Raw genomic sequence first — 15,048 nt, forward strand, 5'->3', positions numbered from 1 at the left:
TTTAATTGCTCAAGGGTAAATTAAGCTTTTATAAGATTTAGATACAATATATCTTTGAAAAGCTAATTTAGCTTACTAACTCTTAAATTAAACCGAGTTTAAGTCCTGCACTATGGCATGAGCCTGTACTCCCATCAGCTCAGGAGGCCAAGGCAGGACTTCTTGAGCCCAGGAGTTCAAAAGCTTATTCAATATAGCAAGACTCCACCTCAAAAACAAACAAAAAACAACAAAAGAAAAATGAGTTTAATTTTCCCATTACCATTTTTATTGTGTACATAATCACTGAACAAGTTTTCCAAAGTTTTTTGAAATAACTAAAGGACAAAGGTCTTCAATGTCTGACATAAGTAGAATTATGTCTGTTAGAATATTTCTTTAAGACAGAATACTAATGGTTAATCATTATTGTCTAATCTCATCAGTGCTAGGAATTCTTGTTTCTCTAATCTCCCATATTGCCAGAAAATATATTACTTAGGAGTCATTCACTAGGCTTGCCATGGTGGTGCATGCCTGTAATCCCAGAAGCTCTGGAGGCTGAGACAAGAGGATTACAAATTCTGAGGCCAGCCTCAGCAATTTAGCAAGGTCCTAAGCAACTTAACAAAACCCTGTCTCAAACTAAAAAATAGAAAGGGACTGGGATGTGGCTAAGTGGTTAAGTGCCCTGAGTTCAATCCTAGGTACCAAAAAAAAAAAGTCAATCACCAGCCTAAGCTCACCTTCCTGATCACCTTCCTGATCTTGACACTGAGTAGCAGAGCTCTCTGAGGCTACTGATTAAAAGGAGCTCATTTTATCAGCTCATTAGCACCTGCTTCAATCTTAGTTGAGCAGGCCTACTCATCAACCTCTTTCCACTTGTGTTTAATTCTGGCATGAAACAATAACAAGGCAGAAAAGAAAAGATCATAAAAAGATGGACTAGAAATATTTTTAAATATTTATAATTGTCCTTCAATCAACCAGCAGAGTCTGAATCTTTGACACACAATCTACACAGTCAATTCCTATGTGTAGTCCTTATTTTCTGCAGTGTTATTTTAATTTTAGATGAAAATGAAAAAGAGATATGACTACCCTAACAACTAACAGCTGAGGAATTATACATTCATGAAATGCAAATGACTATATACAATGATTGGAGAAATCCATATGCTTCAGTCCCTTTTCTGGTACTCTGCTACAACTCTGCTTTGCTGGAAGGGAATTCATGAGCTATAATACTTGAGGAGATTCTCATCTGTAGGTTTTAGAATTTTCTTATCTGCCATATTCACCACCCATCCTGGAGCAAGACCAAAGAAGATCTGCCTTGGATCCTTTCGAGTACTGAGCATTTTAAAGAGTTCATCTTTAGTGATATCGGGTAGAACATAGCCATACTTCTTGGCAAGTTCCAGTCTTGCTTCAGGAAATTTGGCAGGATCCGCCAGGTAACCACGGTTCTTTGCATCAGTATAATACGGCACCAGTGCTTCAGGGGGCAGCATTCGTTTTGGAATGGGTTGTCCACGCAGAAAGAATGGAACAGGTTTGCACAGAATATCTAAAAATGTTTTAAATTAAAAAAGAAATACAAATTATTGGCTCTATACTGTTACAAATTTTCTTATAATTACTAATTTTCAATTACTGAGATGAAAACCTAATTCCAAGAACTTTCTTATTAAGTAGGCTTATACTGAGTAAGCAAATGCAAATAATTCATTTTAAATAGTTTATATCTTGAAAGCCAAAGTCACTTCTGGGTAACAAATGATTAGGGAATGTCTAAACACAGGTAACATTTATTTAAGCCCTATGTTTAAAAACACAAAAATAAATTTTTATGACATTGTCTACATGTATTAGACCAGATTGAGTTCTGCTAACCACACCATTAATAGGAAATCCTAAAACAGAAAACCAAGGTGTCCAAACTACAAGTCAAACAGCTTTGAAGGCATTTAATATCTTCATATGGGGATCTTACTAGTTTAAAAAATTAGAAATATTCATTAAGATTTCTGGAAAACCAATGTTATTAAAATTAATTCTTTTAACTACAGAATAGGCAAAGAAATCTCTTGTGAAACCAACCAACAGAGGATTGCTACACAATCTCAGTTTTGTTTTTAAATGTCCTCTGACTCTGAGGGGTAAGAAAAGGCAATACATAGACATGAAATATCACTGATGCCACAGCCTTTTGGCAGTTTACAAAACAATTACACAAATACACAATTAGTTGTAAAAAAACAATAATGTCCTACTCATCACGCTTCAGTAATGCAACCTTAACCTTAGCAGGAAACAAAACAAATCACATAAATCAAAACAAGCTCAATAAAGAACTTACCAAGATAGTACACATCACAGGGCAGTGACAAAGTTTCCCTGATTTAATCCGTTCATACATACAAAGTTCTTATTATACAGTAAGGTATCTGTGGATCCTCACCCACCACACAATAAGCTCCAGAAGGGATTTCTGACTCCTGAACTGTCATCTCTCCATCATATGGAATAGTGTCCAGCAAATACTAGACATTGACTAAATATTAGCTGAATGTAAGAATCTGACAGGTGCCTTGTACATCGCATTATCTAGCAGTATCCCAGCATAGGGCAAGTGAGAAATGGCCATTAGGAGGAGGTCTCTAGACAGGCTACTCAGAAGAACTAGAAGATGACTATCAAGGGTCAAGACCAAGAATGATAAAAGCAGAGGCACCAAAAGCTAATTTATGCTCTGGACAAAAAATTCTACATACTGCACTTATACCAGAGGATAATTAAATATCTGATATTCTCACCAAGAAATTACCTGTAGCAACTGAACAGGCCTTCACAGAAGAAATATAAATGGTCACGAAATATATGAAAAAAATCTTCAACATCTCTAGCAATTTAAAACTATACAACAAATTAAATTTAAAACTATACTACAGGGCTAGGGATGTGGCTCAGGCGGTAGCGTGCTTGCCTGGCATGCGTGCAGCCCGGATTCGATCCTCAGCACCACATACCAACAAAGATGCTGTATCCGCTGAGAACTGAAAAATAAATATTAAAATTCTCTCTCTCTCTCTCTCTCTTTAAAAAAAATTAAAACTATACTACAAATTAAAACTACATTTTAATTTAAAAGATTCCATCTCACTCTAGTCAGAATGGCAATTATCAAGAATATGAGTAACATTCTGGCAAGGATATGGGGAAAAAGTTGCACTCATCCATTGCTGGTGAGACTGCAAATTGGTGCTATCACTCTGGAAAGCAGTATGGAGATTCCTCAGAAAACTTGGTGGAATGGACCCACCATTTGACCCAGTTATTCCACTTTTCGGTACATACCCAAAAGACTTAAAATCAGCACACTACAGTAACACAGCCACATCGATGTTTATAGCAGCTCAATTCACAATAGTTAAACTATGGAAGCAACCTAGGTGCCCTTCAACAGATAAATGGATAAATTATACATACACAATGGAATACTACTGAGCCATAAAAAAAAGAATGACTTTATGACTTTTGCCAGTAAATGGATGATTCTGGAGATTATCATGCTAAGTGAAATAAGCCAATCCCAAAAAGCCAAAGGCCAAATATTCTCTTTGCTATGCAGATGCTAACGCACAACAAGGGGGCGGGGATAAAGAATAGAAGTGCAGTGGATTAGACAATGGGGAATGAAGGGAAGGTAGAGGGGATAGGAATAGGGAAGACAGTAGAATAAATTGGACATACACCACCAGTGAAACCACACATTATGTACAACCACAAGAATGCGATCCTAATTAGAAGTTATACTTCATATATATATATATATATATATATATATATATATATATATATATATATATATATATATATATCTCCAAAATATATTCTACTGTCATGTACATCAAAAAAGAACAAATAAAACAAAACAGAGTGTGGCAGGTTTTTAGTTTTGTTTTTTTTGTTGTTTTTTTTGGTGGTGCTGGGAATTGAACCCAGGGTTTGGTGTATGCAAGGCAAGCACTCTACCAACTGAGCTATATCCCCAGCCCCAATTGTGGTAACTCTTAAAAAATAAAAATAAATTACCTTTGGAATACATTTAAGAAAAAAGTTCACAAAATACTTTATATAAGCTATCCTCACTTTTAAAACCTTTTTTATTTTTTTTTTTTCTGGTAAGGAGTGAATAAAGACACAGTATATGGGAATAACCTTGTTTCTCTGAGGAGAAAAAAGTTTGCATCAGTCCACAGTCACCAAATAAACTGTATGTATGCACCCATACCCCAAATTTACTTTAGGCCTAAAACATGACTGGATAAAGCCATTAAAAGTTCTAATAAGGGGCTAGGGTTGTAGCTCAGTGGTAGAGCACTTGCCTTGCATGCATGAGGCACTGGGTTCGATCCTCAGCACCACATAAAAATAAATAAAGGTATGTGTCCATCTACAACTAAAAAAATTAAAAAAAAAAAAAAGTTCCAGTTAGTGGGCTAAGTAGAGTGGAAGGCACTGGGTTAGATCCTCAGCCCCACAAAAAAAAAATAAATAAAATAAAGGTATGTATCCATTTACAACAAAGAAAATATTTTTTTTAAAAAATTTCCAATAAATTAGGAAAACGTGCTTATGGCTGCCTAATCATACAAAAATGCAAAATAAATCAGGCATTATTCATCATGATCAAAGTCTTCTCATTAAAAGAACAGGCATCAGCCAGGTGTAGAGATCCACTCAAGTAATCCCAGAGGTAGCAAACATTCAAAAAATGAAGAATTTATTCTAAACTTTAAAAAATTTGGCTCAACATGATGGTGCATGCCATAATCCCAATAGTTCAGGAGGATGAAGCAAGAAGATGGCAAATTCAAAGCCAAAGCAAGCAACTTAGTGAGGCTCTAAGCAACTTAGTGAGGCCCCATCTCAAAATCAAATATAAAAAGGGCTGGGGATGTGACTCAGTGGTAAAGCTCCCCTACATTCAATCCGAGTACAAAAAAATAAATAAACGTTTGACTGAATCAACTCTGTTCGATCACAAAGAGAAAGAACTCTTCTTACTTTTAAAATATCCTTTTTAAAAAGGGAAGAAAAATGCGTATTTATTTTCCATAATTGAAAAAGTACAATTAAGTCAGTTATTCAGAAAAAATTACTACTAAATGTTAAACCTGTGATTTCATTGCTTAGTTAATGAAAGGCTCCCAAGACAACTGCAGAGTAGCCTGGAAAGGCTAAGCCCTAGAGTCTCAAGGATGACGATGACTCCCTAGACTCCAGCAAATGGCATCAGATGGCATCTGTCTGGTGAGCAAACACCACTGTCATACTCTGTGGTGACAATGACTGAAAAATATTATGACATCAAAAAACCTTCCAAAAATATTTGTGATTAATGTAAAGAAAAATATTCATTTTCATATTCAAGGAAGCTCACTTTAAAAAATGAGTGATGAGGGACTGAAATGGGAGCAAATTATTTTACATGCTTGAGTATTTTACATGAGTGTGTCAAAATAACCTCACTATCATAAATAAATATAATACACTAATAAAAACATTTTTAAAAAAATGAGTGACAGACCAAGCTAAGAGGCTCATCTACAATAAGAAAATGAGAATTATGATTTATATTTTTATAAACTTTCAATTATGAGGAAAATGAAATGGTAACTAATTGTTTAAATTCTCCATACAAAGAATATGAATATTTCCTTTTCTACTTTATACATCAATTTTAAAAGAATTTTCTTATAATTGAGCCATTTGGTCATGAAATGTTTAACTCCCATTTTAATGTAAAACCATTAAAGAATACTTTGTAAAAGCATTTAGTCATCAGGCTGTGTTTGGTTTTCATCTCTTCAATTTAAATTGAACTGAATGAAAATCTCATTCAAGGAAGAGAGGGTAATAAAATTATAGCTGGGTGTGGTGGCACACACATGTAATCCCGGGGAATTTGGGAGCCTGAGGCAGGAGGATCACAAGTTCAAGGCCAATCTAGGCAACTCGGTGAGACCCAGTCTCAAAAGAAAATATAAAAAGGGCTAGGGATGTGCCTCAGTGGTACGGTATCCTTGGGTTCAATCCTCAGTACCAAGAAAAAAAAAAGAAAAAAACATCTGCTGGTTTGTAACGGCTATCGAGAACAAACACAACTCGGGAAAAGGATATAACTGTACGTGTGCATGTGTGTGTGCACATGCACATGCATGTTCCTGCGGGTATGGGTACATACATGCATGCATATGCTTTTGGGTAGGCCTACATACACATGTGTGCATGTATGTACTTATGCATGTGCACGTGCTCTTTTATTTAGTACAGTCAGGAATGATCTTCCTAGTACATGAAGAAATGATCTCTCCTTCATGGCCCAGAGCCATGAAGATTCTAGGTGGAGGGAGTAATATCTGGGAAGCACCCAGAAGTATCTAGGAGGAGGGAACAGCTAAAGAAAAAGCCTGAAAGTGAAGGGGCTTGGCATGAGAAGGTAGGCCAGGGCAGGTGCCCAGTGATGGAACTAAGCAAATAGAGGGAATAGTGGGAGTGAGGCAGAAGGTAGTCCAGATCACATCCAGCTTCAAAGGAGCAGCAGGGATGCCACTGGAGCCTTTGTGGTAGCTCATGTTTTAAATGAAATCCTGTGCCAGGTTCCACCACAGGCAGGACAGACACAGAGAGGTCAGGCAGGAAGTATCCTAGTCATGCAGGCAACAGGATGGTGGTTTGGACCACATGGGCCACATGTAGCTGGATTGTGAACACAGTATGAAGAACAAACTCATAGGGTTTATTTGGATGTAAAGAAAGAGTCAGAGGACTCCAAATGTGGAATAGGAAACCAGAAAGATGGAACTGTCACTTACACAGGGGAAAATGCAAAAATAGCATGAGGTAAAAGAGAAAAGAGACATTCTCCACGTTAGGTTTGAGATCCTTCCTGAATTTTCAAGGAAAGACTCCAGTCATAGGCCTGGGTTCAGAGGACAGACTGAGAAGCTGTATCGTCTTTGGTCTGTCAGCTGCATGCTTTATTCTTGTATCATGATAATCCACGTGCTAGATATGGATCAAATTAACAACAGTTGCCATTCACTCAGTTATTAATAAAGAAGAAAATGACTACAAGAACAAGCTTACCCAGACTTCTTGGATCATAGAAGGCTGTAGTAACTACACCACCATTTTTTTCAATCGCAGCGATAGCTAGTTCTGAAGCCAACTGTACTTCGATATTGATTTTTGCCCTAAAGGTGTCAGCACCCTGCCATAGTCAAAACAAAGTCTGTTAATAAATAGCTTGAATAAAAATAATTAAGACACGTTTCCTTTTTATTTATTTTGTATTTGTGTGTATACTGAGGAGGGAACCCAGAGGACTCTACCATGGAGACATACCCCCAGCCCTTTTTAATTTATTTTTTTATTTTTGTTTAGTTATAAGTGTACCTTTATTTCATTTACTTATTTATATGCGATGCTGAGAACTAAACCCAGTGCCTCACACATGCTAGGCAAGCACTCTACTACTGTATGACTCCAGCCCTTCAATTTATTTTTGAGGCAGGATCTTGTTAAGTTGCTAAGGCTGGCCTCAAACTTGAAATCCTCTTGCCTCAGCCTCCTGAGTTGCTGGGATTACAGGTGATCACTACATGTCCAGCTCAAGCTTTCTTTTAAATTGTACTCTCCTCTGTAAAGTACCTGTAATTTAGTAATAATTTCTATTTAAATATATATCAATTTTTTTTTTTTACATTTTATTTAGGCCACCCTGTTTTACCAATTTTAAACCCCTGTAAGGGCTGGGGATGTGGCTCAACTGGTATCGAGTTCGCCTGGCGTGCGTGTGGCCCGGGTTTGATCCTCAGCACCACATACCAACAAAGATGTTGTGTCCGCCGAGAACTAAAAAATAAATATTAAAATTCTCTCTCTCTCTAAAAAAAAAAAAAAAAAAAAAAAATTAAACCCCTGTAAGTAGAAATGGATATTTTTCAGTTTATGTATTTAGTAGATACTAACTGCAAGTATTTCATTAATAGTAGATAAATAGTAGATGAATTAATCTTCATAGCAACTATATGGCAGGGTATTGCTATACCAACTTTACAGATAGGGATACTGAAGCACAGAGAGTTTGAGTAAATGGCCCATGATCAGAAAGCTAGGATTCTAATCCAAGAACATAGTCACAGCATTTGAGGTAGTTTTTGTTGTTTTTGTTTTTCTTTTTGTGAAGCTGGGGATGGAACCAAGGGCATTCTACTTGCTAGCCAAGCACTCAACCACTGACCTACATTCCCAGCAGATTCTGTTCTTAACTACAACATTTTGCTGCATTAGCCCTAAATAATCAAGAGGCCAAGAGGAAGTGAAAGTTTCCACAAGGGAGTTGGAACAGTGAGAAGAACAAAATATCTGGCAACACCTGAATTTTAGAGGGGGTCAGCCCTCATTTTAGGAAAAGGTAAAAAACAAAAATTCATTTGTACTCACTAGATTTTGTTATAATCTCTAAACTGAAAACAAAAAATGTAGTTTTATTTACTTCCAAATAAAAGATGGCACCATTGCCACTCTTTTGTAGGAAAAGAATTTTTTTGGCTATTTTGGTGTGTTTAAAACAAACTGGCCTCCAATTTGGTTCCTTTGAGTAAAAAATCTTCATGTATTTCAAAAACATTCCATCAAATCTAAAATGTAATTCTCATATTTTTACCTTTAGTATTGGTATGAATTTTTATAATCAATGGCCCCTTGGATTCATAAAACAGGGCCCTGACATATTATTTGTGATTTTTAATTACTGCTCCATAGATTGTTTAATCATCTCCCTATTCTTGGACACTGATGTCAGTTCCAGCATTCTCAGGATAATAAATAGCATTTTTAGGAAGAGCTTTATATCTTGTTTCTTTTATTACCCACTATGTACTTGTATATGTAAAATCCAGAAAATGTAAAGAATTTACAAAGCTATAAAAAATGTATGATTACATTTACTCAACCACAGCCCTAGGGTAAAGTTTTCAGGAAAACTTTTGCTAGTTTAATAGACATAGACCTGAAGTTATTGGGATGTGCAATTTAAGACCTGATGAGCTCATGGATTTTCCCATGTTAAGATATACGTCTGTTTCCTTATACACCCAAAGTAAAATACTGAGGCTTAATAATGTATTTGGTATGCTCTTTTCAAATTATCTTATCTGAAAAGTTTAATCAGGAGACTGCTTTTTCAAACACATATAAAAGATTTTTCCATAAACATATGCTTCCCCCTAGTGGACACTAAGTTATCTACTCACCTACACAGAAGAAATAGTAGTTAATTAACCTATAAAAATTTATGTTTATGAATTCCTGGCCAATTCCTATAAACAAAACTTATTTAGTGCAATTAGAATGGGATTTGATTCATTCCATACCTCTCACCTATAAATATTCACTGAGTGACTATCATAAATGATTATTGAAAATAACAGCAATCAAATTATCTGCCCCCAGGGGAGCTTATATTCTAGTAAGGAAGACAATGACATAAATGCCTAAATAATAAATACCAGATGTTAATATATATTCAAAGAAAATGCTTTGGGCAGGGTAAGGGAGAAAGTGTGACTGCAAGAGTAAGGCAAGTACTCTATAAAAAACTGTCAAAAAACACCATCCTGATATATTTACCTTTAAGCAGGGAACCAAAGGTAGTGAGGGAACAAGCTGTAGGATACACAGAAGATGTACAATCCAGGTCCAAAAATATCAAATAGAAAATTCCCGAAATAAAAACAATTCATCCTAAGTTTTAAACTGTGCACTGAGTAGAATACTAACATCTAATACCATCCCATCCCATTCTAGTATATACTACCAACTCATTAGTCTCTTACAGTACCACAGTGCTTATATTCAAGTACATATTTTACTTACTAATGACTCCAAAGCATAAGTCTAGTGATGATCGAATTTTGTACAAGCCAAAGAGAAGCCATAAAGTACTTCTTCTAAGTGAAAAGGTGAAAGTTCTGGGCTTAACAAGAAAAAAATTGTATGCTGAGATTGCTGCTAACAGCTACAGTGAATTATTAATGTTAATCTCTCCTGTCTCTAATTGATAAATTAATCTTCATCACAGATATGTATATAAAGGCAAAAACATAGTTTCAGGCCTCCACCTTAAAGATATCACCAATGGAGCAAGTGGGAAGGGAGCCCTATTGTATGGGGAATTAAAAAATTCCTTCTATTTAACAAAAAGAGGTCTAATTCAGACTTACCTCCTCAACCAGCTGGACACCATAGTCCCTTTTAAGAGGCTGGATAGTCACACCTCTCCCATTGACAAGCTGGGTTAAGTCAATAGGTTGAGTAGGATCAACTCGACCCAAATCAATAAGATACTGCAGTCTCTTGAGACTCAAAGGCTGATACTGGCGTCTGAAGCTATGAAACAACAATGTAACAGTTGGAAAATACAAATTAATTTTTCCAAAATTTTTAGAAATCAATTCAAAGCTTTGTCCTCTGTTTTCTTCCATCAGTTTTGAAGGTTAACAAAATAAAACCCTCCTGAGTATAACACAAGCATGTAGTGTTGCTGAATTTGCAGTAATGAAATAAAACTAGTACTTCCTTATTCCACTAAAAATACTTTGCCTCTCTAAAGCATTTACTTCACCTATGTACACAAATTAACAAATTTAACCCACTATCTGAATTACATAGTAATGGAGTATAAAGAATTAATTGCAGTTATCATTTACTAGGTAACTACAGTGGGCTAGATATTATGTGTTTATGTGTGTGTGTGTACAAATACCATACATATACATATATAATATTGAAAATGCCTGTTTTTTTTATACATGAGAGCCAAATTTTCTACCTCTAGGTCTCTCCTAAAAGAAAAGAAAAAAAGAGTTTAGCATTTTCAGATGTGTGTGTATACGTGTGTGTAAATCACAATAGAGAAGCAGACATTACCATCTTCATTTTGCAGTACAATGTTTGAGCTTTTTTCCACTACTAATCCAGGCCTAAGTCTCATTACAAAAGTGATTTGTAGGACTAACAGCAAAAGGGGTTTTTTTCTAACAATAGCTCCAAAATGAATTTAATGTTTCTACTAAATTACTGTTTAGGTGATTTTCAGTGTAGATTAGGGGTTTGTACTTTGAGAAACTGCACAATCTTACCTATGTCCTTCATTAAATCCATATTTTGGGATTCGGATATAAAATGGAGTCTGGCCTCCCTCGAAGCCCAGCCGTGGCCGGGTTCCTCTCTGCCTTTCTCCTTTATGGCCTCTCCCACATTTTCTACCTCTTCTCCGACCTCTTGGTCGCCTCGCCTGTAAAGAAAACAGTTGAGTTTTAAGATCTTCAGATACATTTCTAAAAACTGTATTTCGCTTCTTTGCTCTGTGTGTGTGGTTAGGTCATTCACTCACCCAACCAACCAGTATTAGCTGACACTATGTTCCAACCACTGTTCTAGCTACTCAAACATACATATAGTCTATTGGCATCTGTGCCTCTGAGGATGTAATTAATTTTTGTAACCAAAATACAAGTTGTGGAGAGCTGCAAGGGTGGGATGGGACTAGGGTTCTGTAATAGCCCAAAACTGGAGGGGGGCGGGAAATCCCTAGAATTAAATATCCACAATAAAGCTTAAATTATAATCAAGAAAATGTTTTCATTTTAAACGTAACTGTACGTATGTAACTGTTGCCAATATACACTATTTTATTTAAATACTTAATTTATTTTAAAAAATATTTTTCCTTAATTTACTTGCTGTCACTTCGCGAAAGCAATAAATTGAGTGTTACAATGACCGAACGTCGACCACAGCTTTTTTAGCTGTATTCGGTGAGCTGCAGAAGAGATAAATGACAAACCAATTCACGTCTTTCCGATGCCGAAAAAATACACTTTCTAGGAGAGCACTTCATTTTAAATCCAAATTTGAATTACGATCATGTCGTAGTGCTTGGTTCGCTCCTCTAATATGCTTTTAAATAAAGACCTCTTTATGAATGCAGGGCAAGCGGAAAGACTTTCCTCGGTGCAGTGAAGGGGTACCAGGGGTCCGGCAGGCCTACGTCCACCCCGACACCCCCAGGAAAGGCACTTCTCGGGCTTGATGTGCAGAGAAAGGCCGCTGCCATTGCCCGGGCCCCCAGCGCTCTCCCGCACCACCACTAGTCCTTTACCGGTTTCTTGGAGCCGGGATTGGGCTTTAAATTGGCCAGGCTCACACGCGGCAGGGCCCGGAGCAGGTCTAGGGACCTGGCCCCACCGGCCTGCGCTGGACCAGCCATGACCGCAGGTCCGGGAGCTTCCAAGGGCGCCCTGAGCCGCCTCCAAGGCCACGTGGTCTCGGCACAGTGCTCTACGGCCGCGGCCCCGCCCCTGTCGTGCAGCTGTCGCGCGTCGGGAGCCCTGGATTCCGGCCGTGGCTGTGGAATTTGCAATCTTGTGTCGAAAGCTAGCAACAAAGTTTTATTTTGATACTTTGAGGCTGTGATCCTATGTTGCAAGATCCTGCTTAGTTCTCGAGTCCCCGTTTCGATTGAAAAAACATTCTCTTCCGCCAAAAAAAGGCACGCACTTAAAAAGGTGCGTTAGAGGGTCCTTTTTTTTCCGGTCAGTATTTGGCTTTGCATATTTTGTGTTAAGAGACAATGTCACGAAGCAATGTATTCGCTAAGCTTAATGTGGAACCCAGAATAAAATAATGTGAGCGGGATACACTGCGAGATACAAAAAAAAATAATACCTGGAGTGGAGTTTTTAAAATGCCTGACTTTAATATTAGTGTCTGAATTAAGATTCCAACTGAATTCTCATCTGTGTGTATCGAGTGAATCACTGAATACTAACTTGATTTACTATTAATGATAGGAACCACATCGAGCGCCTAGTAAGTGCCAGACAATGCGTAAAGTTGGTCTTATTCAATTTATCTAACTAAACAACCACTCTCGAGGTAGATGTTAACCTCGTTTTTGCAGACAGAAGGTAAGGCGTGGCATCGACCCAGGTCGCACAACAGCAGAGCCAGCATTCAAACTTACCCTGCCTCCTTCTAATACTTTTTGTATTTTGTATTTTTGTAATGTAAGAAGGGAATATTTATTTTCGTCACAAAACACATTATTTAACTCCAAGAATAAGTGAGTTTAAACACACTGAGGGAGTTTAATGTAAAAAAATAATATGTTGCTTCCCTTCTCTTTCCTTTAATATTCTTTTGCTATTTCACTGTTTTGCAAGGGAGTCGTTCCTGTTGGCTCTTACTAGCAATCACAAATATTAAAGGTGAGAAACTTTTTGGAGGACATCTGTTTATGTTTAACTAAAACGCTTTGAAGTTACCTTAAATCCAGTGTAATCTAGATCCATAAAGAAGCATTTGCATTCATTCTTTTATTTAAGCAGTATGTATGAGCAATATGCTGAATTTATTGCATGGATGAAATCAAGCAGGATTTTGTTCGCAGAAATCCAGGAGAGAATTTCCAAAATAAGTATTTTTGAAAGTTTTTGGTTTTGTTTTTGTTTTTAAGGAATACTCTTGTGTAGCCCCCGTCCAGCACAGGCTTCATAAATGAAGGTTCAGCTACATAAGAAATCCCAAGGGAGTTTTGAATTAAAGAGACAGGCTCTACTTACCTTTAAACCAGCTCCAGGATAGCTTCTCCTAGCTCCAGCCTCCAGCTACATATTGAGTAGCGAGGTTTACTGAAGAGGCTAGCCAGAGAGACGCCAGGGAGTGGACTTTTATTGGGGAACAAAAAATTCTGGGGAAAATCCCATCCAATGAAGATTAAGGGGGGCAGTGTCCCAAGGTCAGGTGGGACAATTGGGTCTTTGGGGTACTGGCCAGACACGCCTCCACACAGACAAGCCCTGGGACCTGAGAAGGGTGGGGAAAGCTCTGGACACAAGGTTGTGTCTAAGCGCCTCTGCCCAGCCAGGGAGGTAACTCAAATCATGTGCGAGGATGGCCTCCCACACTCTTGAAGATAAATTAGCAAAAATAGAAGAAATAAGATATAAGTGTTCTGCACAATTACATGAAGGTAAGGTGCAGAAGTATCAAAGAAATGGAATGTAGGGGAAAAAATAGAAGCTACTTCTTGTCTGTAATGGTTTTTGTTTGTTTTTGGTTTTGTTTGTACTGGGGTTGAACCCAGAGTCTTATGTTTGGTAGGCAAGCACTCTTCCACTCAGCTACATCTCCACCCCTTTTTTGTTTTTATTTTGAAACAAGGTTTTGCTAAATTGCCCATCCAGCCTCAAATTTGCATCCTTCTGCCTTAGCCTCCTCAATAGCCAGGCTGAATGTGGTGATGCAAACCTGTAATCAGAGGTTCAGAAGGGTAAGGCAGGAGTATCTGAGGTTCAAAGGCAGCCTCAGCAACATAGTGAGACTGTAAACAAACTATTGAGATCCTGTCTCAAAATAAAAATAAAAATGGTCTGGGGATGTGGCTCAGGAGTTAAGTACCTTGGGTTCAATCTCTCATAATAATAATAATACTAAATAGCTTTTAATTCAAAAGCCTCCATCACCTTTTTATTAAAACTTTCATATCTTTGGGGAAAAAAATCACAAAATACAGAAAGATACATGATTTTTTTTCCCTCTACTTAGAAAATAGATGTTTGCATTAAACAATGAACTTCTGGTTAAGTGTTAATACCAATAATGGTTTTTGTTTTGGGAAATTTTTATTGAGTAAATGAGATATAGGAAATGCAAAATAATGTGTTGTGCTTCTCGGAAATAGATATTATCTTGGTTGTGTGGGTTATGTAATGTGATTGGTGGACATCAGTTAATAGTGGAAATAATAATGGTTTGCAGTTAATTGTAGGCTACTTGTTTATCTTATATTCAACATGTTAATTAAGCATATAAATCTGTCAGAATTATTTGATGAGTTTCATCTTTGCTGTAAGAATGTAAATTGAGGAGGTGTGGTGAATAAGTCAGTGATCCTTGCCTTAAGTCTGTAGAAGTTTTTCATCATCA

The 15,048-nt window shown here is 37.1% G+C and overlaps 1 protein-coding gene across 2 annotated transcripts; it reads right to left on the reverse strand.

Annotated features, from left to right (window-relative positions):
* Window positions 1–241: 241 nt before the first annotated feature.
* Window positions 242–12,380, reverse strand: Mrpl15 (mitochondrial ribosomal protein L15). Of its 2 annotated transcripts, XM_026394398.2 has the most exons (5): window positions 12,221–12,380; window positions 11,199–11,353; window positions 10,281–10,446; window positions 7,141–7,264; window positions 242–1,552 (listed from the first exon to the last, which is right to left on the reverse strand). In XM_026394398.2, exons 1-5 carry the CDS (start codon window positions 12,326–12,328, stop codon window positions 1,215–1,217), a joined length of 891 nt encoding a protein of 296 aa, XP_026250183.2. In that variant the 5' UTR covers window positions 12,329–12,380; the 3' UTR covers window positions 242–1,214. The 2 variants fall into 2 exon arrangements, with proteins under 2 accessions (XP_026250183.2, XP_077656633.1); XM_077800507.1 differs by lacking the exon at window positions 7,141–7,264 and having other exon boundaries at window positions 1,195–1,552.
* Window positions 12,381–15,048: the final 2,668 nt, after the last annotated feature.

This window comes from Urocitellus parryii, chromosome 7, assembly GCF_045843805.1.
Source record: "Urocitellus parryii isolate mUroPar1 chromosome 7, mUroPar1.hap1, whole genome shotgun sequence".
Classification (NCBI taxonomy): domain Eukaryota; kingdom Metazoa; phylum Chordata; class Mammalia; order Rodentia; family Sciuridae; genus Urocitellus; species Urocitellus parryii.